A 27653-nucleotide genomic window follows, 5' to 3' on the forward strand; every position below is an offset into this window, starting at 1 on the left:
GTTGCAAACTACTAATACTCATTAAATAAAATAAATCTGCCTCTTTTGTTCTACACATACATGGTGCTGGAAAGCCTAAACAGCAATTACAAAAGGGACATCTTTTTAACAAATATTAATCTCTCTCCCTCTCCTTAAGCGATTGTAACACAGGCACTGTACCATTTCAAAGGAATCTTAAGAGCGCCTTTAGCCAGGATTGTTTTAAGTGCAAATAAAAAAGACAAGATGAGTGAAAAATCTAGAAGGGAAAAAGTCATGCACTCTGCTCTGCTCTCTCACACTTTGCCAACTTCAGTAACTGTTCACAACCAGTGATGCAGAAAGAGAAGAAAGGAGGCGGGGGGTGTACCTCAGACTGCCATGGACCAGCTGGGTCATATAGGGCAGGTGATGGCCAATCTCTGCCTTCATTTTCTTATCTTCTGACAGTCTCACAATAAAATATATTATGGGTTGGTTTTGTTTTTTTTTTAAATACAAAACAAAAAAAGATCCAAGTCCCAAGGAATAGGATTTAAAAAAAAAAAAAAATTACTTCATTACAAGCACTAAGAGCAGCGTCAAAACTTCCCTTGCTGACATACTGGTCTACAGCTCTCCCCTGTGGACTCTCTCCTATCTTCTCATCACGTATGTGCTAATGGTTCCTGTTAAGGAAGGGCTGCATCTCTGGAGGTGGCCCTAGAGCTCCCGAATGCTAGCAGAAAAGAGTTTCCAGATTTTGCTTCCACTCTTTATTCCTTCCCTGCAGTCTGTTACTAAGTCAGAAGAAACACATAATTCACTTTTAGAAATACAATCGAAAAAAATTAGGGAACTGGACAACTTGGATAAACATGTGTTTAGTATGAAAAACCTCAAAGCATACTTCCAAAACCCCAACTGAATGCACAAAACCAGCAAATTCCTGTTGACTGCCTATTCATATAACTTGTCAGCACACTTAGTTTTCTGAATGTTCAGAACTCATAGGGAACTAACCGATGTTCAAAAGTCCCTACAGATATTGCTACTTGTGATTCTTACTTCAAAGCCAGCTGTTGACTCAGTTCTTTTACTGTAAATTTGTATTTTTATAAACAACTTAATGACAAAAAAAGACCACATAGTTAGAATTACTATTAAAATAAGGTACCAGCTGGCAACTTGCTGTCACAACCAGGGCTGATTCTCTGGAACACTGGAAAGTTTGTAATAAAATACTATACAGCCTCTTTGTCAAGGCACCATTTTAATTTCATGCCTTCAAAAAAATTTCTGGGTTTGCTCTTCTTGTATTTGCTTGTGGACAAAGCAAAGTATAACCTACATCCAGTTACATTCAGAATTCATTCTTTGATGCTTTAGGCCTCTAACCAATTTTTAGATAACCGATCATCTTGTGAACTGGAGTGCACTATCCCCCATTTTAGGCTTGCTTTATTTCACTGTATTGGAAACGTATTGGGAGCATAAAAATCTGCGTCTGCAGAAAGGATCTGTATGCGCAGTAGGTGATGAATTATCCTGAAGATACACTATAAAGCTTTGATGGATGAAAGGCAGACCACTCAGCTCCCTACACTATGCGCTGTGTAACAGCAGTTGACATCTTTATCAGAGTGCTCTTATTCTGTTTCCATTATAATAATATCCAGAATAATGTCACTGATCTGGATATGTTAAAAAATACATTCTGGCCCCTTACAGAGAGAGAGATACATTTCTATATGCAACTTTACGCAGCAGACACAGCTTCCTAAAAGACCTGTTCTTGGGGCTAATAAAGGGAAAAAACGAACATGTCCGTACATAAATTAACCACCACCAAGGCTCTGTAATGTACTGCTTGAAAGGCAATTTTTAAACTATAAAGTGGTTAATTTAGCTGTAAACCTGACCAGCTTACACATTTCAGCAACTTTTCTCTATTGTACTACAGTGCTACGCTTAACATAATTACTGTAAATTGTGCAATTCTGATTTAGCAGGTACAGTCAATGTAAGCGATTACCACAGACTCTTTGGTATGCACAGCATACTGCTCAGTAGTGGCCAAGGTCTTACAGAAATAAATTTGGGGGGAAAAAACCCTAGTATTTCTCCACCGCACACAAAAAATTCTACAGCACAAGCAGCTGTACAGAGAACAGATTTGTGGTTGCGCTAACAACTTCAAATGTGGCATTTCCTCATATTCAACCGGTTCAAATGTGTTACCACTCTCTCTAAGCCCAGTACTTCTCATAGGGACATCTATAAAAATGGCTACTACTACAGATTCTTAATATAGCTTTTGGATTACCTTGCTCTTTTGGGATAGGAAAGAGATAAAAAATTAAAAAAACCCTCTTCTCAGTGCAAATTTTAGTAGCTAATATGGTAGAGATGATACCTCTTTTCAGAACTGCTTAACTACTTGCAACATTGCTTAAAATATACATACACACACACACATATATGCATATATATCACCAAAAACATATAGATAATCAACAATAAAAAGAGATCGGGCCAGCAATATTTCAGCTCAAAGGTAAAAGCATGAGAGATTTATGCATGAAAGAAATCAGTTAACTACAGCACAAACTCCCATCCACCATAAACATTTTAACTGCTATAAAAAAAAATTGTAAATGAAAAATAGCATAGAAACATCAGACTGGTGTAGAAACAGCACACTGGTGTAGAAAACAGGAATTTTTTTTGTTGTTCTTAACTAGACAGACTAGATTGACATTCAAACCATGTCTCAGCATGCATGAGACAATGGTCTCACACAGCACCCTTCTTGCAAATTGCATCATCAAATAAAATAATACTTTTCTTCCATAGTTGCCTGTTAATGGATGCAAATATAGAGCTTTACCTAAGCTTGGTAACATGCAATTTCATTACTGAAAATGGACTGACCTCCAAAAATAAAGACTCACAAAACTGAAGTGTAATACACATTAAGGGAACTAATCTCATAGTATTTTGAATTTACTGAAAAAATAACTATCGTGCACATCTTGTTTGCCACATATTTTGCCCTAAGAGCATGTGGTTGATACAGTGGAAATACAGAGGATGACTTGGGTGTACAGCAGCCTCAGATGCAGTGGCCCTTGTACCCAGAGGCTACATGGCACAGACCCCAAACCACCCCCGTGATTCTACGACTGGGCCTGTGTCCTACCACTGGTGTAAGTTTGAGGGTAGAGGACAGAGAAGGAGACCAGTGTTCCCACGTGGAGATGATCTTGGCGTGGAGGACGAGAGGTATGCGTTGTCATGCTACAGGAAGGATGAGCAGCAGTGGGTCACTGACCAGGTTTTGAAGAGTGTGCCCACAACTATAGGGTATTTTTGCCTTGAAATTTGCTCGGAACACTTGATTTTCCTGCTGGAGATTTTAAAATGACAAAATAAGCATGTGTAGCAATACAAAGAGACACAGCTTTGCTTTTTCCTTGGAAAGGTTAAGATGAAGCACAGGAAGAGGGGAGTGTAATTGTTGTAAAACACAATATTGCCTGAACATCTCCCTGTTGGGTAGAATTGCTTTTGGACAGTCTCCAGTTGCCCACATGAGGCATTTCTTTTTACGTCCTTATCTAAAAGAACAACAAATGAAGTTACAAGCTTACTTTGTCAAGACAGGCATATGACATACACAAAAAAGGAAAGCAGGTATTTCCACTTTTTGATATACAATTAAACACACGTGTGTAATTTATTAAAAATACAAGACACTAATCAAGTGTGCAGCATACCTGTTTCTTTTTACCACAGCAGGGCCCAAAAGAAAGTAAAGAAATTATTTTGGGGAATGCACAAAGGTATAGCATCAGCACAGAAGAAAAAGATCCTAGCAGAGACAGGCTGGGGGAAAGTACTAACGCAAGGAAAATTGCTTTTGGGGCAAAGGAATTCAAGGAAAGCACCAAACCTCAGGACTAGCAAGCTAGAAGGGGAGGGGACCTCCCAGCTGATGCAGCAGCAGGAAATTACCAGCTGGTGGCACGAGTGGCGCCACACTAAAAACGTGAAGGTCCACCCCTGTCCTTAGACAGCTCAACACAATCAGGCTAGCTATAACTGGTGCCTGAGATGCAAACCCCAAGGCCACAGAATGCAGAGGAGTTAGCTAAAAGAACGAGGGTTTTACTCAAAATGGTGCAAATTCAGGAGCCTATCAATTAGGACAGCAACTCCAGTCCAGCAAGCATAAGGATTACAAAGGAATATATGAACATACCTTTAGATTGCTTTTTTTTTTTTTTTTTAATCAATTGTTAATAGTAAGACAAGCATAAAACACACATCTTTAATGTAAAAAAATCAATAGCATCATGCTGGTTCCTATTGGGAGGGAGTGGGAGGAATGAGGAGTCTCAAAGGAAGTTAAGATTATTTCAAAGGAGAAAAATACCCCACTACCCTGAATTCTGTTGAACGATGGAAGTGTGAAAGAATGAAGATGGCTATGATGTGTAGGAATATTGATTATTCCCGGGGAAACTGTATTTAAATGGAGCAACAACTCTCATCAGTGAGACACTAAATTAGTGCCCAGATCTGTCTTATAAAGACATCAACAGACAAAAAGATTCCTCAAACCGGGAAAAGAACACGCTGACTTCCAACCTGATAAATGCGTAACAGAGCTACCAAAATAGAAACATTTTACACAAAGGAGAAAAACAAGCATTACCCAGAACAGATTTGAAAGAGAAGCAAATCTACAGAGGAGGGGATGATTAATAAATATTTGAGTTCACATGTTTTGAACAACGTGGTCCCATACAGCAGTCTAAAGAACAGGAAAATGCATTTTGTAAGTTCGATTGAGATATTAAGCTCTTTTTCCATTATTGGCCTCATAATATTAGCATCTTATTCTTTCATGCTTCTGCAAAATAAAATACTAATCGATTTTGAGCCATACTAATAATCAAAGGTTTCTCATTTTTTCAAGCTAGACTGATACAAACAGTTTCATTCACATACCGATGTGTTTCCAGCTGCACAATAATGGCCATTAAATGTTTCACAGTACCCAAGCTAAAAACCAGAAGCTTCTTGTTTGCAGACACATAATGCTACTACAATGTTGCAAGTTTACGCAACAAAAATGAGCCTAAATCCCAAATCAAACCTTTTTACACTGAGAAGGAAAAATTAACAAACCAAACTGATTTTTTTAGAAGAAATTAAGTTATTTTTAGAAACTAAGATATGTTCATTTCTGAAAAGGGAAGGTACCTTATCCAGACAGAGGTTTTCACATAGCTGCTTTAATAATCACACAGGACTCAAGTAGAGAAAGATGCAAGTAGTATTTTAAAGTTCTGAGCAATAAGACCAGAGGCTACAAAGATTTACAGTAACATAAAATGCACACTGCTCTAACAGGCAAATTAACTTCACAAGTGTGACATGTGAGTGCAGCCCTAAAAAAAACACATGCTGCTGTCCATACTTCATCACATACAACAGTTGCTGGCATCTAAAGCATAGCTAGAAATCACTTACAAAAGACGTTAAACAACAGAAATTCATCCTGGATATAGGTCCTGAGTATCACTGTCAGTGGTTCCCAGTAAGGCAGAGCATGCACTGACCCAGGAGGGACTCCTCTGAGTGGTTAGCAGAAATACAAAACAATTATACCCCACAATAACTTTAGCACTTCACTTGGGAAAAAAATCCTCCTTTTAGCAATGAAAATAAGAGGAAAACAGGAACCTATCTTCCTAGCAGGAGCACAGCATGGGACACGTAAGGGTTGTAACTGAAAGAGCCCCTACACCTTTCTGTATTCAGAGTTCTTTGTTGCCTGACAGTGAACTGGAAGGACGGTCATATTTAAAAGTAAAAACATCAGGCTGTGTCTCTGGAAGGCTGCAACAGAGCCCCTGAATGAATAAGAAGGAAAACACGTTACCTTTAGCAAGTCTCCTCAGGATTTGACAGCGGCATTTAAAAGAGACAGCTATCATTCTCGCTGCCTGCCTCCCCTGGCAAAGCGCGCTCAGGGCTCTGCTCGGGTGAATGCAGCAGAAGCCTGTGAATTCCTCCTCCCGCACATACCCGGCAAAGGTAGCCCCAGCGGGGAGTGACAAAGCTTAATTCCTCTTGGCTGATGCAGGGATCAGCTCTGTGTCATCCGGCAAATCTGTGTCGTTCACTACTACTACCACCACCACCACCTGCATGAGGAGATGAAGGGCTCACAAAGCACTGTTTCTTTAAAAGCTAGAAAGCATCCAGCTGCACACAGGGATGCAGATATCAGAGGGAGCCTTTCCCCAGTCTCTTGCATTCCCTGACCGTGCAGGGAGAGTGATGGTTGCTGTGCCAGGCAAAGGGCCCTGTGTTTCAGCAGACGTGGCAATTTTTCTCTTCTTCTCTCACATCTTTCCTTTCCCTTACACTTCCCTCTGGATAAATAGGACAAAACCACCAGGCATCCTACTTCTGGGGGAGAAGGAGCCTATTTTGAATGGAAAATACTCTAATCAAAGCACATTAAAGATTTAATCTGTAAGGAAGAAGAAAAGAAAAAGCCTGATTTTATAATGAGGAAAGCTTTTTGACAATTGTAGACAAGTATATTACAGCTATTGAAGCACAGACCACAGGGGGAGGGAGAGAGTCAGAGGGAAGTGATGGATTGTTGTGTGTGGGCAGGACCGCCAAGCATCTGATCACACCAAAATAAGTAAAATGATGCTGCATAGAAAACACACAGTGAATCAGGTTTTCTCCCCTCACTAGAGAAGAGAGCAGCTTTTAGTGCACCTGAGAATTTATTTTGCCAAACATTGCACCATTTGTAAGATTTTGTAAGATTTCTTCAGCCTACCAGGAATTTTATGTCCTCTTATGCCTATTCAGACAGCAAATTAACCTGCTTTTACAATTCATTCAGGAAACGATGAAGTGGAGCACACTGCTTAAGGGAGAGCTCCATCCCATCTTTTATGAAATTACTAAAGGACAAATCCAACATTCTGAAAACCAAGCAAGCAAACCAAAATAAGCCATAAAGTTTGCCCAGTCAGATTTATGCACAAAACCCAAGTGCTGCATCAGATCCTCTCCTTTAAACCAACAGATAATTATTTCTTTGTCAAGACTTCTGCTTCACTTTGGTGATATATTTAAAACTGTTCTCATATACCCTTGTCCTATTCACCTGCTTTGCTTACAAAATTGCTCAGTTTATCTTCTGCCATCTTTAATCCATCGCTATATTTACTGTTATGGTCCCGTGTTAGGGTGTGCATCTTCTACCGTCAGCTACAGAAAGCCAGGAGGAGGTATGGACAGCTTTCACACTTAGTGCCATTTCTCTCTCCCTGCCTGCTCCACGCTGCATCAGCAGCTCCAGGCTTCCCATCTTCCAACGCACTATTACAGTGATTGTTTTTCTTATTTTTGTTTTATTGGTTACAGCAACAGCCGTATTTCCAAGGCCAGGGTGAAACATTCCATCAGTACAATTGAAATTGCCCAGACAGGCCTGGTGAAAATTGATTTTATTTCGCTGTCATTAAAACCAGATAGGGGTAATAAAGTCATCTGTTCACCAACCTTGTTAACGCTTCCTAGCGGCTGTTGTACTGAACAGCTGTAAAATCCAACCAGCAGAAAAGCAGATGCACCTGAAACCATGGGCTGATCATTCTGACCCTGCTGCTGCAGACCTTTGGCCAGGGATGGACAGGGCATGCAAGCAGGGCTGAAACCATGGGAAGAAGGTGGAGATTTAAGCCGGTGTAATTCAGTGGTCAAGAAAGAAAATGGAAAATCTTGGGACTATCACGAAGGGGAAAATGGAGAGGAGCTCTGTACTGTCATTCCCCCATAAAGACGAAACCAAGAGAAGAGTAAGTGGCACTCTGCCTGCCAATATGCTTTTTGAGGAGAAAACTTGCCACCACTCTTTCTTTCCACCTCCCGGCTCAGGTAACAGGACTCCACACCAATGATACCAATCAATAAAACCTGTATTCAATTTCCTTTCTGCTCCACTGGAAAACTGTTCCAGAGACCATCACAAGGCTACAGCCCCAGCACGCAGCCCCTGCTCACAGCTTTTTCAGGTTTGAGATGCTGGAGCTGCCCTGAACTCACTCCTCCCTTCCTGCAGACCAGCATCCAGAATCTTTATTACTGTCTTTTCCTCTGCCAGATGCTCCTCCTTGATGCCATAGATCTTGTTGTGCCCAGACAGACCCATTTAAACACCTTCCCTTATCTCAGGGTTAACCAGAAGATACTGCAAGATGATCGCTTAGCTGCCCTCATATTTGTTATTTGATTCTTCCCAGCCAATACAGACGAGGAAGACAGCATAGAGTCTGGGGTCAGCATCATCCGCATCAGGCAGACAGGTCTCTGCTCCCACCTCTTCCAAGATGGACCTTCTCATCAGCTTCCAACAGCACAGCAAGGTGCGCCTGCAGTGCTCCTCATGCCCTTCAAAGAAGGTGGTTTTGGTGAGCAGCTCTCGAGTCTGCTTTTGTCTTCTCTCCTTCAGAGTGCAATTTTGACATCCTTCAGGACTTTTCCCATGCAGAGAACGGCAACAGAAAACACCATGAGAAAGAACTGCTCACTCCTTGCCTCTGTGATCTGACTCCGTGACTTACCCTGCTTCAGCCCCCTTGGCAGAGGAGGCAGAAGAGCACACTTCTGCAGCTAGGAGCCTCTGAAAGCCAGCTTCAGATGTGGGAGAAAAATCAAGCCCTTCTGTAAGGACCTGCTGAGTCCCAATGGGATTATGTAAAAATGTATAAAACTGTAATAATGATACAGAAACTGTAATATATATGCAAAATGAGCTGCTGGCTTGGGTCAGATAGGGCTTTACTAAAAGAGAAAAGATGTAGTCCTTGATCCGAAAGGGTTATAGTATTGTTTACTACTTCATCTAGATTACTGATGCACATGCTAAATAGCCTCTGAAGCGCAGCAATAACCACTTCCAACCAAGTTAACAGGATGGTTTTTCGCTTACGTTTCTTCAGACAATTTTTCTGTCCTTGCATCACGTGCAGACTTGAATTCCTTAAAAAGATTTCCTAAGACAAAGATGTCGTACTTCAAGTACAGTACTGAATGTAATGATATAATGTATTTACTGCAGGGTTTTTCCCAGATTTTTGGTAGTTCAAGAAAAGTAATGCAGTTATTAAAACAATTTCTAAAATATTCACCAAGATGCACACGGTTTTACTACCTTCTTGCAGGACAGCGATCATTAGGATTGCCAGAACTGTTCTTGCCTAAAGTCCTGCTTCTGAATTGTATTTAAGCATACCTCAGGTATTCTCAACTGTTTAGAATATACATATTTTTTGACCAAATTAAGGATTTTGTGATTATTAAATGTCTCAACTCTCCAAAAGTCAACCATCATTTTCTGAGGTGTCAGTCATTCAGCTCTGCAGATAGACTCAACTGGTCGTTCAGGAGAAAAAATGGGGTAGCAGGTAAAAAAAAAAGGGGGGGGGGGGGGGGGCGGGGAATGAGGGGTAGGTGGAATAGGTAATGTAATACTAGGAGACAAAAACCTTCACACATACGGAAAACCAATTTATACCCCATATAACACAGGTTTAAGTCCTTAATAAGGAAAAGATGTAATTAGTAATTAACAGAGCTACAAATTTTATTACTATTTTCTCTGGGCTCATCTGTAAAAAACTCTTTTCATTTTGATCCTTTTGGACAGCAACGTGATTTTATATCACTTTTATTGCTGCACTCATTCCTTTCTTCAGTAGTCTGAAAGGTTATTTATAAACTCTAGGATAATATATAACACAAATATTTTCTAAACTCCATTTGTATTCATAAATGCTCAGTAGAGGGTCACTAGATGAAAGAAGCTTGTATTTCCATATGATAAGACAGGCTGTATAATATACATATCCTATTTAATACCATCTTCTGGTTAATCTTGTCAGATCACATTAGCTGAAAAAATGAATCCAAAAAAGTTAAGATTTATTACACTTCTCTGCAGGATAAAAGAAATTATGTAATAAAATTTCTCTAAATTAAATTGAAGATTATAACCTTTATATAGTGTGACTTTTAGACAGAATCAGGAAATTTCTGTGAAAATACAGTATTCAATGAAGATTACAAATCCTGCAAAATATCAAAGTGTTTGGGAGAATAAAAGGAAGTTTGCCAAAAATGCAGTGTTTACGCAGAAAACATGACTCTGATATTCACACCCTTGCATTTCATAGTAATATATACACCCGGAAGACACTTCTTTGTCAAATTCCACTCACATGTCGCATAAATATTCCCTTTCACACACCAACTGAGCAGCATCTTCAGACCACTTACAGCCCCCTCCCCTATATTACATTAAGGGGGATTTGTCCACATGAGCTGCCATAACTGGGTTTGATTGTCACATGTTCTTATTTTCCTTTACAGGTCAAGTATGTGTCACCACTCTGAAGGGGATGGACCGCAGACTACTCGGCCATAGCGATGTACACCAAAGACACAGACCTTTAAAAAAACAGCCAACCCACAGGGTTCGATGAAGACAGGCATGTACTCAAACTACAGCCTCAGAAAACATTAAGGCAACCAGAAAGACAGAGAGATCTAATGTTTCATGTGTCAGGAAGACACAATGATATCTAGTGGATCAACTCACGTAAGAAAATTGAAATGAAATATTATGAAGTCTGAATGCATTAAGATTTTGTACAAAATATTTTGCTCCATCATTTTAAAAGACTCTGCTGTCACCTATCACATCATTCAAAAGTCAGATTTTTAAGGAAAAAGAGAACTAATTTACCTCTGAAAATAACAAACAACCGTATGGATACTTCTGTTTTGAAAACCGAAACATTTCCACCGTTGTATTTGATACCTTTTATATCAATCAAGAACAAGCAACAAAACCAAGAATCTCAATCTTAACAAAACAAAATTTGAACATCTTTCATCCCAAAGAGAAGAGTTCTATTCCCACACAGCAGCAGACGCAGTCAGTCCCGCACTTTGCAACTGATACTGCTCTATCACAAAGATCCTCCTTCACTACAGGGAGAGGGAATAAAAAGGAAAGTGCAATAAAACCACTCTGTATTCCCCAGTGCTCAGATTATCAGTGCAGACAAGTTGTCAGCTTCGTATAATTTGGAGGGTCTTGTAAATTTACATTTTTATTATATTAACTACAGCAGTTATTTTCTAGCTACGTTAACCACTTCTGCAACACTGTTGGGCAATTTCACGCAGACATTGCAGCAGAACACTTTACAGGTCAATTAAAGTCATAAAAGGTGCTCTGGCTTCAGAAGATCATCGCTGGAGAACATTTCACATAGAAAGTGCAGCATGTTGGAAAGCAAGGATATGTGTGTGCTGAAGGTGGCAACAGATGATGAGAATAAATCTGTTAACTAACCAAGTTGATGCCAAAACATGATTGCTGTGGCACCATACAAATACGGTACCTTCATTGCCTAGGAACAGATTAGTAAAAAATAATTCAGGGACTTTCTGTATAGAAAAAAAATATATCTTAACTTACCAGCTCCAAGCAATGTTAGCCTTTTTGAACTGGCAGGTATTAAACAACTGGTAAAATCAGTCAATATTGCCATATTGTGAGGTGGCTTTTTGTTAAAGCTTTTTATAATACAACAAAGAATCACATTTTAATTGATTTCTTTGGAAATCTGATTTAATGATGTATTTTCTAAAATTTGTAATTTAGTATTAAAGGAAACAGAATATATCCACCTTTATATTAAAGTAACTCTCTAGTACATACTGTCCTCTAGCATAATGTAACAAACAGCATTGCCTACATTATCCTTCACAGTGATCCCACATCAGGGCTTCACAAAAATCTTACCAGTCCATATATATAACTGGCAAAAATTAAAACTGTCCTTTTCAGTGAAAATACAAAGGTTGAGAGATGTTCCTTGCTGGAGAAACTGTCCTCAAAAGACCTTTGAGATATGGAGCGCAACTGACTTTTAATTCCAAACCTAATTTCAGTTGCTGGCAAAACATGCTGTTCACCTTTTCCCAAGTTTTCCTAGCTCCAAATCTGTGTTTAAAAATAATTAGGGACTTCATACAATCGTAAAATATGAAGATGCCACACGTACTACAAAAATCAGAAACTTTTAGTAGCACAAGTATGTTGCAGTCTCTCAAAGGTAATTTCAAGCACAGCCACAACTACCTGAGATTTAATTCAGAAAGAAGTCTCACCATGAAACCAATAGCTTGTGACCCACTTCAGGTATCACTCCATTTCTAGTATGTACGTATATCTGTACCCTTCCTTTGGTTTGGTTTACAATGACAGAAAAGAGTGCTTACTTTCTGGAGCATTACAAGTAATTTGTCCTCTTGTCTTCAGAATAAGCAATTAGTAAAGAACCTATAATTTTTCAAAATATAACGAAATAAACCACTGTCGTTTGTCTGTTCTCCCAGCAGCAGCAGCAAAAGGACTAGGTACCACCAACGGTACTGTGCCTTCCAGGATGCCTGTAGATCTCGTGGACAAACAACAAGTAACAACCCCGTTCAGTGACCACAATCAGCCTAGCGTGGGCTCCTGCCAGCAACATGCATATAATTACAGGCTCCGGGATTTAACGTAATCTCAAAACTAAAGGATGACTCTGTCTTACAAGTAGCTGTCCACATGCTGTACTACATGGTTAAAGACTCCTGTAATTACAGTTTCTGTAAGGCTTTGTACTTTGCAGAGGCTTTTTCAATTAATCAAAATGATGACCTTCCTACTGCTATATCAGTCTTTAACAAAACAAAGCTAAGCATTTCCTCCGAATTATTGTATTGGAAGCGGGGACAATAACTTACACGTAGCAGAAAACAGCTGGTTCGACTCATTTAAAAACAAAAAAAGATTATGACTCCACTGAAACCACTTGAACAAAAGTGGAATAATTATACCTCTTTCTAGCTATACTGCTTTCTTTCCATATTTTTATCAACCTATTTAGCAGCCGTGAAATTGGAATATCACAGTAGAAAATAAAATGTGTGTTTGGAGGGATGAGTCTTGAATATAATGTAAGGTCATTTAATCTACTACAAGAGAATTTTAGGAATTAACTCAGTAGGTTTTTATGTGCAAGTCTTTATATTCAAGATACTGTCAAAAAGGACAGCAACGGAAGATTACAGGTCTAGAGATGCAGCAAAAAGAAGGGATGGCACAAGCAGAGTTTCAACCAGCGACACCTCCAAGCCTCTGCAAGACGAATCCGCTGATAAACACGGTTCTACTCCTACCAGTGTGCAAGCTGCAGGAAGACATGGTAGCAGCTGTTTTTCCAAAACAGAGTGGGTTTCTGTACTGGTATCAGGTACACACTGTATGTTTGCCTGTGGTGTGAGCAACAGCCAGCCAGCTGGCACCGACCACTGCACCTCCCCAGGCCACATCAGCTATTCATCCCAGAAGTAGAACTGGTGTGCCTGAAAACCAGAGGCAAATGGAAAATCCAGAAAAACAGACCAGACATACACGACAGGGAAAAGCAAGCCATAGGGGGAAAGAAAAAAACAATATTCCAGTTTGAACAACGTGAGCTGACTCTCTCCGATTACAACGTGTTTATTGGATAGAGCTGTTAACTTGCTGGCAGGGGCACATTTTACTCTAAGTCCCAAACTTGCGCACCACTGTCCTGTCCCTGTGCAAGCTGTTCTACACAGTAACACCAGACACACAAGGGGGTACCACCCTGGAAGCAGATGCGTAGATACCGAGCAACCTTTGGGTTTGTTTGACAATTTAAAAAAATAACAGGACTGGTGTCATTCTAGTGCTGCTGTAGGCTTGTGAACGTTGTAGTTTGCTGATCTCTGCAGGAAGAAATGGTCACTACCTTTCGATCCATTTGTCTGCAACGTACACACTAGGTCCCGGTGTACAGACCGTGCGAAGGCTTGGAGGTCACACTCCAGCACAATCCACCCCAGGCTTGCCCTGCATAGCTTCCAGGAATTTTCATTTGACGATACAAACATTTGACTCATTTGGAAATTTCACCATCTTCTGAGGACTGACAACCATCCGTCACTAAGGAAGAATGAAAAGCATAGTGGTCTGTTACTGTTGTCTGGTTTAACACGCAGGGAACAGGAAAGACACAGCAGAGTTGGGGTGAGGAAGGGAATCTTCCCACCAAGTGAGAAGGTCCTTCTGTGCCTCCCTGGATCCTTCTGCATCATGAACATGCTCTGCTCCCCTACTGTCACCTGGGGGCACGACTGCACCCCATCAATGCTGGCACAGCTGTGGCTGATGACATTTTACAAGGTTGGGTCCATGTGTTCTGTGGCCTCCTGAGACCAGCAGTGTCGGCACCCTATAGACTGAAGCCTAGCATCCACATCTCTGGCATCTTCTGAAACTATGAACCTATTTGAGAAGGCACATCCCTGAAGTTTCCGTGCAAATACATCAGTGTTCAAAGTCTCAGAAAGAGTGTGGTATCATTGTACATCGGTGTGTCACAGCATACGGCCATTATCACTGACACTTCTGTACAGACTTTAAATCCCAAGCCTTTGTTTTATGCGACAACTTTTAAAATTGAGTTAATGATTAATTAAGGTATTCTGGATCACCATTTGAACTGTAACTGTTTAAAAGGCGTTTAAACCACTAAGTAACAATCGCTACTAAGAAATAAGAACTGAGACCTATTGAGACTTGTGTGCTCTTCCACTGCAGATGCCCACATCCCACCAGGGACTGCTGCACCACACAGGGCAGTACACTTTGAATTCACCAGCCTAGCTCAGGACTCGGAAATAAAGTGAGTTAGTCTCAACTAATTCTGTGTTACTACAACCAGACTCTGTCTGGCAGCCAAACAAGAGCTAGCCTGAGTATCTCCCAGTGCTGCACGCTGTAAAAAACCTCTGAATGTTACCAAATACTTTTATCATAGTAGTTTAGTGAAAAGACACACAATTAAGCATCCAAATACAAGACGTAAAAACAAGGAACACAGACCACACCTGAAGCACTAGGGAGCATATCCTAGAATACGATGACTCTGAAAATGACTGAGCAGACCATTCAAGGTAAGTAAATGAACAGCAACTGCAAGAAGAGGTTTAATGCAATCACTGCTTGTATAAATGAGGGAAATCTGTGTACAAATACTGAACAGATCGCTACTGGCCTTACATAGGGAGACCTATACTAGAACCCAATATTCAACTCCAGGATCTGTGCCGGGTTTTGCTCAGTTTAGATTCGTCTGTTTGTTTTTAAAAGGTTGAAAAACAGGACAGAGAGCAGAGAAGAGTACCAAAAGTGATCTGAACAATCAAAATGCCTCATGCAGACTCAGCAAGCATAGTACCATACTGGAAGAGTTTGGACAGTGACCTGATTACACTGTGCCTAAGAGCTATCATAGGAAGGATGTGCTGAGTGCTCCAGAGCTCCTCCATCACTTGATGGACAAGGGAGACAACGAGAAGCTGCACAGGCAAAGCAAATAAATGGTTAGAACTCTAAGCCAGTATAATTCAAACTAATCACCACCTTCTGTTGGGAAAATTTACTGATAGATAAAACTATCAAAACGGTTCTCTGAAGAGCCACTGCCTGCTTGCCCTTCTGGAATAGGTATTTTTGCAAAACATCAGTTAGTGGACTTGCTCTAACAATAATACTCTGGATGCCACATCCTGCTTACACAGGGGATAATTTATCTTTTCTTGCCTTAGAAAGTGTACAAAGCAAAAGATCAGGTTGTGATGGCCTCCTGCTGTCTGCATCTACTTTAAATACTGCTTTGAATAAAAGAAATGGACACCATTTAAAATTGGAATGGAAGAGTCTCCAGGCTATTTTCATCCTTAAAATACTAATCAGGTCTGCACAATGATGAAAGTTATACAACTAAAATATGAAAACACAGGACTAGCTACGGAACATGTTTTATCAAAATATATAATTAACACTCAGATATAGATCTTCTAATCAGAATTCCTAATGTGTTATAAAAACTGTCCTATTATGCTCCAAAACTGCTGCACAATCTCAGAGTGCCAACACTTCAAGAGCAGGGAAACCCTGTCACACACCATCCACATCTCCACACATCCCTTCCATTATGCTGTAAAAGAAAGGACAGGATCCACAGCAACAGATAGCAAACACGCAGATGAGAAGCAGCACAAAGCACAATATTTACATCAGGAAAAGGGAACATCTCTGACACGTATGACTCAAAGGAAATTATCACCATGCTTTGCTCTCAGGGAACAGTTAACAAAACAAATGGAGGAAAGGTTCCTTGGGAAGGGGTTGAAGTATTTGCAACATAAGTCTCAAAAGCGAAAAGGTTGATAAGCTCAAGCTTGTTTTAGTGTCATTCCTCCATGGATCATTAGTGTTTTAGTGCTGTCCCACCGCTATTTGTCACACTTTTAATACCTCCTCTCAAAAAAGTTCAAAACTTGGCCAGATAACGATAACACTTAAAAGTGTGTATTTATCAGCTCCACCACCACCCCTTTTTTTTTTTCCAAATCAGAGAAATCCTGCAATCTCCTAAGGTGAACATAACATCATATACAATAATGATCGATAACACACAGGGAGCAGCTAAACACAGAGGTAAACCAATGCACTGTAAAACAATGAACAGCCCAACAGAAAACTAAAATATACCAGTCAACAAAACAAATGCTGCTCTTGGGAAAATAAAAGGATAACTGAAAAAACTAAAGCACTGGATATCTTCTTATAAAGAACAAATTCTTCCTGTATTGTTGTAAATTTATCACTTGTAAACAATCAAATTAGTAGTAACAAGTAATTGTTTTAATTATTTTTCTGATAGTTCAACATTCTTACACAAAAAACCCTGTCACCCATTTCTTTTGCACTCTCAAGTATGAATTAATAGTTTAGTGACAACATCAAACTTCAAGTGCTGTGTTACATTTCCACTAGCCAACTAGTAATTTTGCCTGGAACTTGCATGTATTTTTAAAAGCACAAACAACCCCACCTTGAATTCCTCACAAGTCCAAAGCTCTCAGCCTAACTTTAGGGGCTTGAGAAGAGTCACAGCCTGGGCTGGTCCAAATGTCCCAGCAAGCTGCCTGGGCTCAGAGGGGGCAGACGGGCTCACCAGCCACTGCCCACCTCTTGCCACCCCAGTGCCACTATGAATGCTGCCGCTTTGCTTCAGCGTGCTACACAGCCAAAAGCCTTTTTAAAGACGTTTCACACGATTCAATAAATCTCAGTGAAAATTTCTCTGATTTTCCCCTTATTTTTCCACTTTTCTGCAACTATTGTGACCTTTCAAAATTTCTCAAAAGACTTTTCTTCTCTCTCCATAAATACCTGGGCTCTTTTAATAATTATCAATTGGATACAAATACGCTACACACATAAATTTTTATCTTTTCTCATAACCCAGGTCTGAAATCCATCTGCTGATTTTACTGAACCCTTTCTGTTTGCTCCTGTGTTTCAGTATGAGAAGCAGCCATAATTTAATTTAATAGTATCGGTGCAGTCCAACAGACATTTAAGTAGAGGTAGTTACTTTCCTGTGCATGTGACATGCCCTTTCTTATTACAACATCAGTAACTCCTTTTTGCAAGTATTACTGATATTAGTCTGCAGCAAACAGCTGCCATTTGTCCACATGTCCCAGTCCCTCTATGCACCACTGTTTTCCCAGCTTTCCATTCATAGAATATCATCGTCTTGGATTATTTCCCCATAGGTGCATTAATTTGCCAAGTCATACAACATTCTTCTGCATATTACACATTTCTAGTTGTTTTAAAGACTAGTTAAACACATCTCTACTCTTATTACTATGTAGGTCTCCTCATCTAATTTTATCTGCTACTTTTATCAGCAGTTAATGAGGTTCTTAAGTCACTACTGCCTTTGTTAGCCTTGAGTCAATTCCTGGGGGTGTTTCTCAGCCAACTCATTTTGAGGTATTTTTCCCTTGTTAAACCATGAGCATTTAAAACTCGCTGAACATGTCAAACAATCCACAAACATCCTGAAGTATTGCACCAAGCACTAGTATTTCTTCCAACAACTGTATTATATTCCAAACTGTGATGGAGTTTATTATTTACAAATCTATACTGCTTATTAACTATGGTCACGTTATCTTTAAAAACCTGAAATCCCTCTCCCTCTTTAATGTTTATTCAATATTTATTTCATTACTGAAATTTTATAGAAGCCAGCATTAAATTAAATAGAAGGCTGTGGCCAAAGGCACTTCTCTCTTTATTTTCCTCTTCTCTTTTTAAATGCATGCATTAATGTATTCCGTGGCATGTCACTAGCTTTCCATTCAAACGTAAGGTAAAAGTCTACCTGGATGAGCACAAACAGGTTGCATCTATAGATACCAGAGATCATTGTGTTCACAGCCAGAGACAGAAAGTTGGCAATACTGTACACTTTAATTTCATCGTATTTGTTCATGTGTCACAGGCTTTGTGAAAACTGGTTTGCACAGCAATTGCTGTAATGCACTTACTTCCCGCCTCCCCCCCCAACACACATTTAGGTTTGCATCATGCCAGCTGCTGCACTTCAGCAGTGAAAATAAACTTTGTACCACAAAGAGAAAGCTGCGTATAGCTTCTCTCTATGAACTTCCTTGGAAAGAGCTACATAAACTTAATTGATCAAAAGGGAGTCACAAAAGGATGAAATATTTCGCAGAGGCATATGCTAATGGTACTGCACCAACCTCCAAGACCTGCTGCCTTACCGGAAAGGTCCATAAAACTGTTGAGGTGATGGAAATACTCCCAAGCTGCCGCTTGGAATGCAGAAACAGGATGGTAACAATGCCATTTATTTATTTATTTTAAAAATAAGGCAAGGAGAAAGGGGCCTGGGCATTTTAACAGGAAATTAGAAAGCTAGCCGATATAAATTCAGCACCTATCAAAGCTTTAACAGCCCAAGTTCCCCTCCCCCTGCTCTCCATTCCCGATCTCTCGGCTGCATCCGAACTCTCACAGTGCTGCTAATGGATAAAAATGGAAACAAATGTATGCAACAAATCACAGCAGGCTCCTGTGCCAGCTTCCCCCTCCTGATTCATCAGACCCAGATCTTCATACTGCTGCTACGTATTAAAATCAACGTATTGCCTCTTCATTATTGTCATTATTTCTCTTTCACTTCAGAAGTTTTCTTTCCTTCAGATTGCTGCCTGACCAGCTTGTCAGGACACATTTAAATCAATATTTTGTGTGTATGTGCGTGTGCTGTGCATCTGGATGCCACCTCATTACCATCTGAATTCCTATCATTTCTGCTGGGGCACAAAAACGTATGGGTAAAAATCATGTCAAATGACAGAAGATTACAGCCATCTATCTCCATCATTTAAAAATCTGAAGTAACTGTAGATTTTACCATCAGCTCGTTTCATATCTGATAAGAAAACCTAAATAAAGATTGAATGCAGCACTTTCCGTGATGCATGAAAACGCAATGCAGCTCAGGCAGAAGGCATTAAAGATTCATCCTCTACTTGGCCAGAACTGGGGCTTCAAGCTGCTTATATCAACACTGCCTACCACACCTGGGGCTTACCTTCCAGATGATGGAGGAAACCCCTAATGGTGCCAACTGTCACCAGGGAATTCAGACATTCTGAGTCAGGTGAGCAGTAACTCTTGGGGAGGGAGAAGCCCTTCTGAGAGCAAATGCAACCGAGACAGACTGTGTTTATGGAGCAATTGCTGTCTCTGGTTGAGTTCCAGGTCAGAAAATTTCTGCTAGTACTGTGGTCTGGCAACAGGGATGCTGGCTTCTGCAGCACAGCCAAATGCCTGCTGGAGGAAACGAGTGAGGCTGCAGGAAGTTATGATGCACAATCCTTGTATATCATAAAGAAACAAAGTGTAAAACAATATATAAATCGCAAATCTCTCCTTGCCTTCATTTGGATACAAAAAGCCTCCAAAAAAGGAAGCATCTTCTTAAGTTGTTCATAACACAAGTACCCACTGCACTCCCTCCTGTTAAAAACATGCCTCTGTCTCGATTTTTTCTTTTAATTAGAAACACAACATTCTCCTGAAAGAGGTGTTTTATTTATGCCAATTCATGTCTTACTGACATGAAGATGAGCCTACAGCTACTAATGCCATTTTCAGATGAGGCTTCAGTAAGGATGCTAATTTTTCTCCAAAGTGTAAAAAAAAAAATAACTAAAAAAATCCCCTAAAAATAATAATCCACATTTACACACTCACCCACACACAGAGGAAGCACCTCTTCCACTGACATGCTGACTTCTGGCTGTGCATTTTAACTTTGTTAATCTATGAAAAAGGGTTAACCGAGGACTCTTCACTTGGGGGATGTCCTGAGTTGGTGCACATAAAACAGCCTTTTGCTGGGTGCGTGGTGCTGCACTTCCCACTGGTGTATACCCAGGCATTTTAAGTTGACAGATTTGGGATGTACCTGCACCTGAGGTGTAAACCAAATCCTTTCCCTGCCTTTTGCACAAATATGGGGCAGATATTAAAAGGACTACTTGGCAACCTGGAACTATTGAATCCACTACTTCCAGATGCTACCACCAAAAGCAGAGAGGAAAAGTAAGCCGTTTTCATAAATTTTGAAGTACCTCATTTATATTCATTTTGCCTGTTCTTTCCTAGCCTGTTTTCCCTTTGTCTGATAAACGCACATATAAACCTCAATCACAAAATACAAACCCCTTCAAATAAAGTATCTGGGTCCCCTATCAACACTGAACCTTTATTATTCTTTTTAAAATAAAGCCTGGAAACAAATCCTGCATTGACAGTATCCCTTTAAGGTCTGAGCAGAGGTACGAGTTCCTCTCTCTACTTATTTTCATGGGAACTACTGGCCCTAGTCTTTGATGCAACACCTGGAAGCCTGTGTGAATAAAGACATTCACTGATATTTTGCCTTAAAGGATTGAGTTTATGAACTACAGCTGTAATACAACAGGCTCCAGCACTGAGGTGATCAGAAGCACAACAGATGTCTCATCCAGAATTTGTAGTTCTGGATCCAGTTCTTGGCAAGATCCAGAGCCCAAGGGCCCTTATTCTCTGTTTTAGCAGTTAAGCCAAAGAGGAGCAGGAAGAGGGGTAGGACCATACTGAAATGCCTACATGGAATCTGGAGTTCAACCAAACAGAGAGCTGCAACCCAAGAGAAGACTACCCACTCTGAGCAAAAGCAGAGACAGAAGATAAAACAGCAGAAAGGATAACAAAGGTTCGTCTTCTCATCAGAGTCATTAATATTCAGTTTATTCCACATGAAGTATTTGTTTCAAGGGACTGAATAGCTCAGAGGATTGACTTTGATTTTTGGGAGGCTTTCATTCGTAAAGCTGTCAGCATGGATCCAGCTGAGGGAGGTACTGATGGATAGTTTCTAATATCTAAGAGTTGTTTAGTGGCGCATGACAAATGACAAAGCAGTTGCAGAGTGAGTTACATAGTGAGTCAGCAGTCCTTTCCCAGAAGGTTCAATACTAATTAAGAGGCAACTCAACACCGTTTGTGTAAGGCTGCTTGGAAACTTATGCTCAGATATCAGAAACAAACCACAACTGTACTAAATACCTTAAGCTTCAGCATGGAAATAAGTAACAGCCCTACAGTTATATCATAGTGCATCCCTCAATCCCCCCTTTATGGTTTTATTCAAACAGTTCATTTAGCATAGTTATGTGGTGCCCGAGTAACAAAAAGTCACTTTTTTTTCACTCAGAATTACTGTCAGTGTTGAAACGTTCACCTTTTATTTTAAAAAGCACTTTGATGGATGGGCTCCTTCTCAAGTCCATCACACAATCCAATAAGCACAGCCATACGCTAAGTGCAACTAGGGACGCGGTCCCGCAGGGAGGCACGGAGATATGCTAGTGCACAGCTCACCTCCCGGCTCCCTGGGCACGACAGTTCAGGCTGGGAGCAAGCCCCGACTTTGGTTGCGGCAGAAAACTCTGCCATTAGCAATGGATTTGAATGATGGTTTGTATCACATCCCTTCTCCGTTTAACGTAATGCTGAGGCCAACCAGCTCATTTCAGTCACATTCAACAAACAGACAGAGACTGCCAGAAAAGAAAAAGCCCCCCCCCCCCCCCTTTTTTTTCTTTCAGAGTTGCACTGGTCACAGCGAGTGATGAGTAGGAACAACAGACACCCACAACTCACCCTCAGCCTTTTGCAGCCTTGTCTCCTCTTTTTAATCCACGCCAGCTCTGCCCCAGTCACAGTGCACTTGCCTGAAGTACTTCAAGCACTGCAAAATCCTGCCTTGGGGGCACCAGTTTCTGATCCTTGGTTTTTTGTTGAATGCAAAAATCCTATGAAAGGACTCATGTAAAACTTGTGCTGTGGGTTTACCAGCACAAAGAAAATTGCATTTCAGGGATGGGACATACATAATTGCAAGGAAATGAGTTACAGCAAAATGGCAGCAAGAACTAGTGTAATAAAAACCAGGCTCAATTAAAACTTACAGTAACAACACAAGGAGAGATACAACATGATGCACATTAATAGGCTGCTCGAAATCGCAGCACAGAGATACAGGAAGTCATCTCCTGAAAAAGCTAACAAATCATTTAGTTAACAAGGAAAAGTCATGTCTTTGATCAATGGGATCTAAGAACTATAATTCAGCAGAAGACCCATATCATATATACTTCACAAAAGGCTACTGTGTTTTAGAAAATTGCTCTTTTGGGTTTTTTTGGGGCGTATTTTTTGTTTTGGTTTGTTTATTTTTTAAATACTATGAAAAAGTGTTTGCTGTTGGTTTGTTGTGGTTTTAATTTTTACCACCAGTGCTCTTTTTGTTCCATTCTTCAGAAATATATTTAAAACATCTCCCTGGCATGCGTGACAAAATCTAGAATTCCATCCTTCCTTTCTTTTCCCAGCTGCTTGTGAACCATGTGGTATTTCATTCATGAACGGAGAGTACATGTGAATTAAGTCAATAATGAACCAGCTTACCAAAAAACCACCCAAAATACAATGAAACCACACAAAAAACCCAGACACAAAATAAGAAACTTAGTAAGACCCAATAAGAAACTCCATATGACCCACTAAGAAACTCAAAAACCCAGCCTTGTAAAAGTAGCTCTTGTAAATTTTACTATACCAAAAATAAGTCTCCCATTACTTTTTAAACCTGACCACAAAGAAAGATTTTTTTCTCAAACAGAAAACATAGCTTTTTTGTCTTTTATACTGCTGCAGCACAATCAAACTAGCAGGCTGCAACAAGGCTTTACTGTTGGTCAGATTCTACTGTACATGCTGTATCTCCTTCCTCCAGAGGTCAGACCACACTACTCCTCCTCCATCCAACCCCCTCTCCCACAATCCTCTGGGCTATTTAACCACTTAGCAGGAACGAGCTACAGCTGCACATCATCCATGTCAATCAGCCCACTGCCTCTGAGGCAAGGCCACAGCTGCATGTTATCAATGCTGATCAACCCACTGCCTGCATTCCTCTACATTACACCATGCCTCTATTGAAGAGCTGTAAGAGTTCGCATCTCAGGAGAAAAAGCAATTCAGTGGATTGTTAGATTTGTGACCATATAAATCCTCTTCACAGCATTTTTTTCAAAGTTAATTTTCAAGGTTAAGGGCTGTTTCCCATACTCCTCTGCTACGCTGGATTATTAAACAAGTGTCATAAAAGAAGGTTTTGGTTTTGCAAGAAATTAAAAAGAGGGTTTTTTTCATACCTTCAGGTATCAATATGCTACAGTACACATACACAACATCAGAGCACTGGTGAACTTGCTGCAAACAAAAATCCCTGACAGTGCAGAAGCTTCCTTCACCCTACGCAGGGTGCAAGAAACAAGCTGTCAGGGAAGGCAGCTGTATTTTATTTTGTGCATCACAAACAACTTTGGGGGAACACCTATTCAGTTTACATTTAGTCAGGTTCTTACAGAGCTCTTTTTTTAGAATCTTTTGGATGCTGCTCAAATGAAGGTTTCCTCCTCTATGGCCAAGCCTGTCTCCTCCCCACTTTCAGTTTGTTGAAGATGCACCAGAGGAAAGCGCACCTGGACGTTTCTGCACTGAGTGCCTGCTGGGAAGACAAGACTGAGAACCCAAGATTGCTCCATGTTTGGAAAAGGAAACTGAGAAGGCTGGAAATGTTTCAAATCCTCTCCAACATAAACGGCTTTCAAAACTGCCTTGGAGAGCGTTCCTGTCACTGCCAACACACTGCTGCTCTCATGTCGCAGACTGGTCCACTGCACCCACTGGATGGATTCCTTACACTGCTCCAACACCTGTGACGAGGTTGTGTTTTACCTCCCCCAGGCTTAGGACATAGCGTGCCCTCCAACAGCAGCATGGGACTTGAAGTGACATGTGCCATCAGATGCCAGAGCAGCGACTGGGAAACAAACCAAGTGGCCAAAGCACAAAACCCCATTAGTCAGAACTATGTAAAGATAAACAGGAATGTTTTCCAATAAGACATTACGAAGACTGTTTTAGTTATGCCAAAGCAGCACTTAGGGCTTCTTTTTGAAAAGAGACTGGTTTTTTTAATACCTCAGGAAACCCTAATGCCGCCTCCTTCCCCAAGAAAACAACCAACCCAGGAGACAAAGTCATAAATGTGGAACAACTGCAACCTTTCAGCCCATAAGAGGACTATGTTCCTCTCGATCAGGTGGAGCGGAGGTGATGGTATCCACAAGTTTAAAGCCAGATTCTGCCCAGCAGATGGAGAACAAGAGTGTCCCATCACAATCTGAAAAACATCTTGCACCTTCAAGGAGCAAGAAACGCTCATTCTAGGTGTTAGGAATGAGTAAGATGTGACAGAAGCTCCTGGATCCCAGGATCTAGTCTTCTGCTTTGGCCATCACACCTCCTAATGGCCTCCCTTACAGCCAGCTCCATCTGGTAGGCACAAAGCCAGTGCTGCTGGGTGCAGCAGCTCTTCCTCTGCCAGGGGATGCCCTCCTATAACCAGCCCTTTGTAGCTGCTTCCAGCAATGTGTCTGCTCCCACACCTGTGCCCCAAGCACTGTTTCAAGTCCTAAAAAGCATGAAAAAGAACTGTTGGAGACCCAGCTTTCCTCCTTGCCTTTCCCTCCTACCAGAGCTTTGGAGCCAGAGGAATGGAGCTTCCTCCAGCCTTCTGCCACCAAGGCACAAGTGGTGACAGGAGAACACGGATCCTACCACGGGGACTGGCCACCTCGCTGCCACCTCCTTCGTTTCCCACTGAAGTCTCTAGGGTGGATCAGTACAGAAGAGCTGGCCACCCCGTGCAGTGCCCTACCCCTGCAGCCCGCTGCTGCCCTCTGCTCCCACAGCTGAAGCTCCAGATCCTCCTGGCAAGGGCAAGAACAAGCCTTTTCCCCTAAACGTCATAACCTGCTGCTCCGCCTTACCTACCATGGCACCAAGAGGGATCATTTTAAGTGGCAGAACTACAAGCATTTAAGACTTGTACAACAACAATTAGTAATGGCTGCCTGATAAGTTCACAAATATTATGAGGGAGAAGAAAATTGGCATGTTATGGCCAATCGCCACATTGGCGCAAAACATTGGAAAAAGCAATTGTAATGACAAGGAGTTTGGCATCAGGGCTTGCTGTGACAATGTTCTTCTAAAGACAGGGCAGATTTTTATTTTTTTTTCTTTTAACTGGGATTTTTTTGGTGTGGCTTAAAAAAGGTTTTCTGTGAACAGAATTGAGTAATAAAGACCTTATTTTGCTAAATGCTCTACGTATTACCAAAATTACAGCAGAACAGTGAAAACTGTCATCTTGCTTGATGTGTCTGCAATAAAGTGATAACTATCCAAACTCTCTCCCCCCTCTATTTAAAAGTGAAATGCGGTGACACAACTGCATTTATTCACTTCCCCCCCCCCCCCAATTCCTATCAGTTTTTTCTCAATAGAAAATACATTTCTGCAGCATACAGAAAAGATGAGTATGTATGCACACGTAGTAGACAGAGCCAACACACCTCCAGACCCACACACAATTCACAAGCCCTCCCCACACCCCCCTGAAAAGTCCCAGATCAGTGTCCATCGACTCCCTCTACTGGCAAGAGAAGCCACCTTTGTCTTCAAAAAAAATTACACTTTTGCTGGCTTTATAACTTTTGACCAGCATACAAAAATGACAATCTTAGTCACGTTAGGCAGCTTTGAAAGGTGGCGGAGGGGGAGACACAAAAGCAGTAAATTACAAAAAAAGGCAATCCCGAACACGAACACTGCGGTACACTGAGCCAAACCTTACCCAGTGCTTGTGAGTGGCTGCTTTGCAGCGCACGTTTGCAACGAGGATAACTTAGAATCTAAGCATCTTCCTAGCGAATTCCAGATAAGTCTAAAATAAGTATCCAGTATGCATTTTAATTGTGGCTTACACAGCAACGTTCATGGAAAGGAAACTGGGCTCTGCGTACTCTTTGCTCCAGGTGACATTTCCAGATTTTCTTATTAAAGCCAGCCTTAAATAATGTAAGATTTGTGAAACAGTATATTGCGTTCCATTTAATATATCTATGGAATTCTCTAAACAAGAAAATCACTACTCACATTTTACTCTGAAACCAGAAAGGAGAGAGGCTGGATATGCATGAGGGAGCCTGAAGGGCTGCAAAGCTGCCCCAGCCCTACTGTCTGTCTGCTTTACTCTTCCTTGGATGTAAGGGACCAGCCAAAACCATCTGGGAGAGGTGACCAACCAGCCTGCTACATTTTCAGCTAGATGAACTAAGAGACAGACCCATTCCTTACTCTGTCTTTACTGTTTAATAAAATAAATTCTTGTGACCTGCCTCTCAATTCAAACCTGTGAACTGCTATCTATTGGACTTTTTTGTGTGACATCACAACATTTCATGGAAACGTGTTACTATAAAGTAATGCTCACGCTTTGTCCATAAACGTGAGCATTCAACAAACCCTGTTACAGACCAATTTAGAAAAGTTTGGAGAGGGAAGGTGAACGAACATACCACATGCATAAAAGCCTCTTTTAATGCTTCTCATCCCCTCTTATCCCCTGCACTCAGGTGCTAGCACCACAAGGCAAAGCACACAGGAGAGAGGAACCCTGGTTTCTGAGATGCCCTGCCAGGGTCTCCAGAGGCACAATGGCATCCCACGTGCCGACAGAACTACAGGGAAAGTGGCACAAAACAGTAGCCAGAAACCAGGAGGGACAGGGACCCTTCATGGGAGATTGCTACAGGCTATTGCCATTCAAGGAGGAGCCCCACCATCCCCAGTCCCCTTATCCTACACAGTACCTGGCTGCTTCAAGACAAATGCAAACAAAGAGGAGCCCGTAAGTTTCTTGAGTGAAAATAAATGAAACTTCCACAGTCAAAAGAGGACAGCCTCTCCACTTCAAACAAGGTGAGTATGGGCCCAAGAAGCTGTTTGTGCATGGGGATCTAAGTCTGAGAGATGCCTTCTCATGAAGACTTGCTCCCACAAGCATGACCTTTAAAACCAGATTTCCAAAGACACTTCATCCTGGGGGTCAAGACTTCACCAATGAAGGCACTGCAAA

At 41.0% G+C, this 27653-nt stretch overlaps 1 protein-coding gene across 18 annotated transcripts in view; it reads right to left on the reverse strand.

Annotated features, from left to right (window-relative positions):
* The window catches only part of GRIP1 (glutamate receptor interacting protein 1), a 330428-nt gene that overhangs the window by 153348 nt on the left and 149427 nt on the right, over nt 1–27653 (reverse strand). For 2 of the 18 annotated variants that reach the window (XM_080390723.1, XM_080390730.1), the window contains exon 1: nt 5915–25987. The exons of the other annotated variants lie outside the window; for them this stretch is intronic. In XM_080390723.1, the coding sequence (XP_080246849.1) occupies nt 5915–5969 (55 nt within the window). In that variant the 5' untranslated portion in view covers nt 5970–25987. Of the gene's footprint in view, nt 1–5914; nt 25988–27653 lie in introns of those variants that run through there. 18 annotated transcript variants of the gene reach the window in all.

The sequence above is a fragment of the Falco punctatus genome (assembly GCF_963210335.1).
Source record: "Falco punctatus genome assembly, chromosome: 6".
In the NCBI taxonomy this organism is placed as follows: domain Eukaryota; kingdom Metazoa; phylum Chordata; class Aves; order Falconiformes; family Falconidae; genus Falco; species Falco punctatus.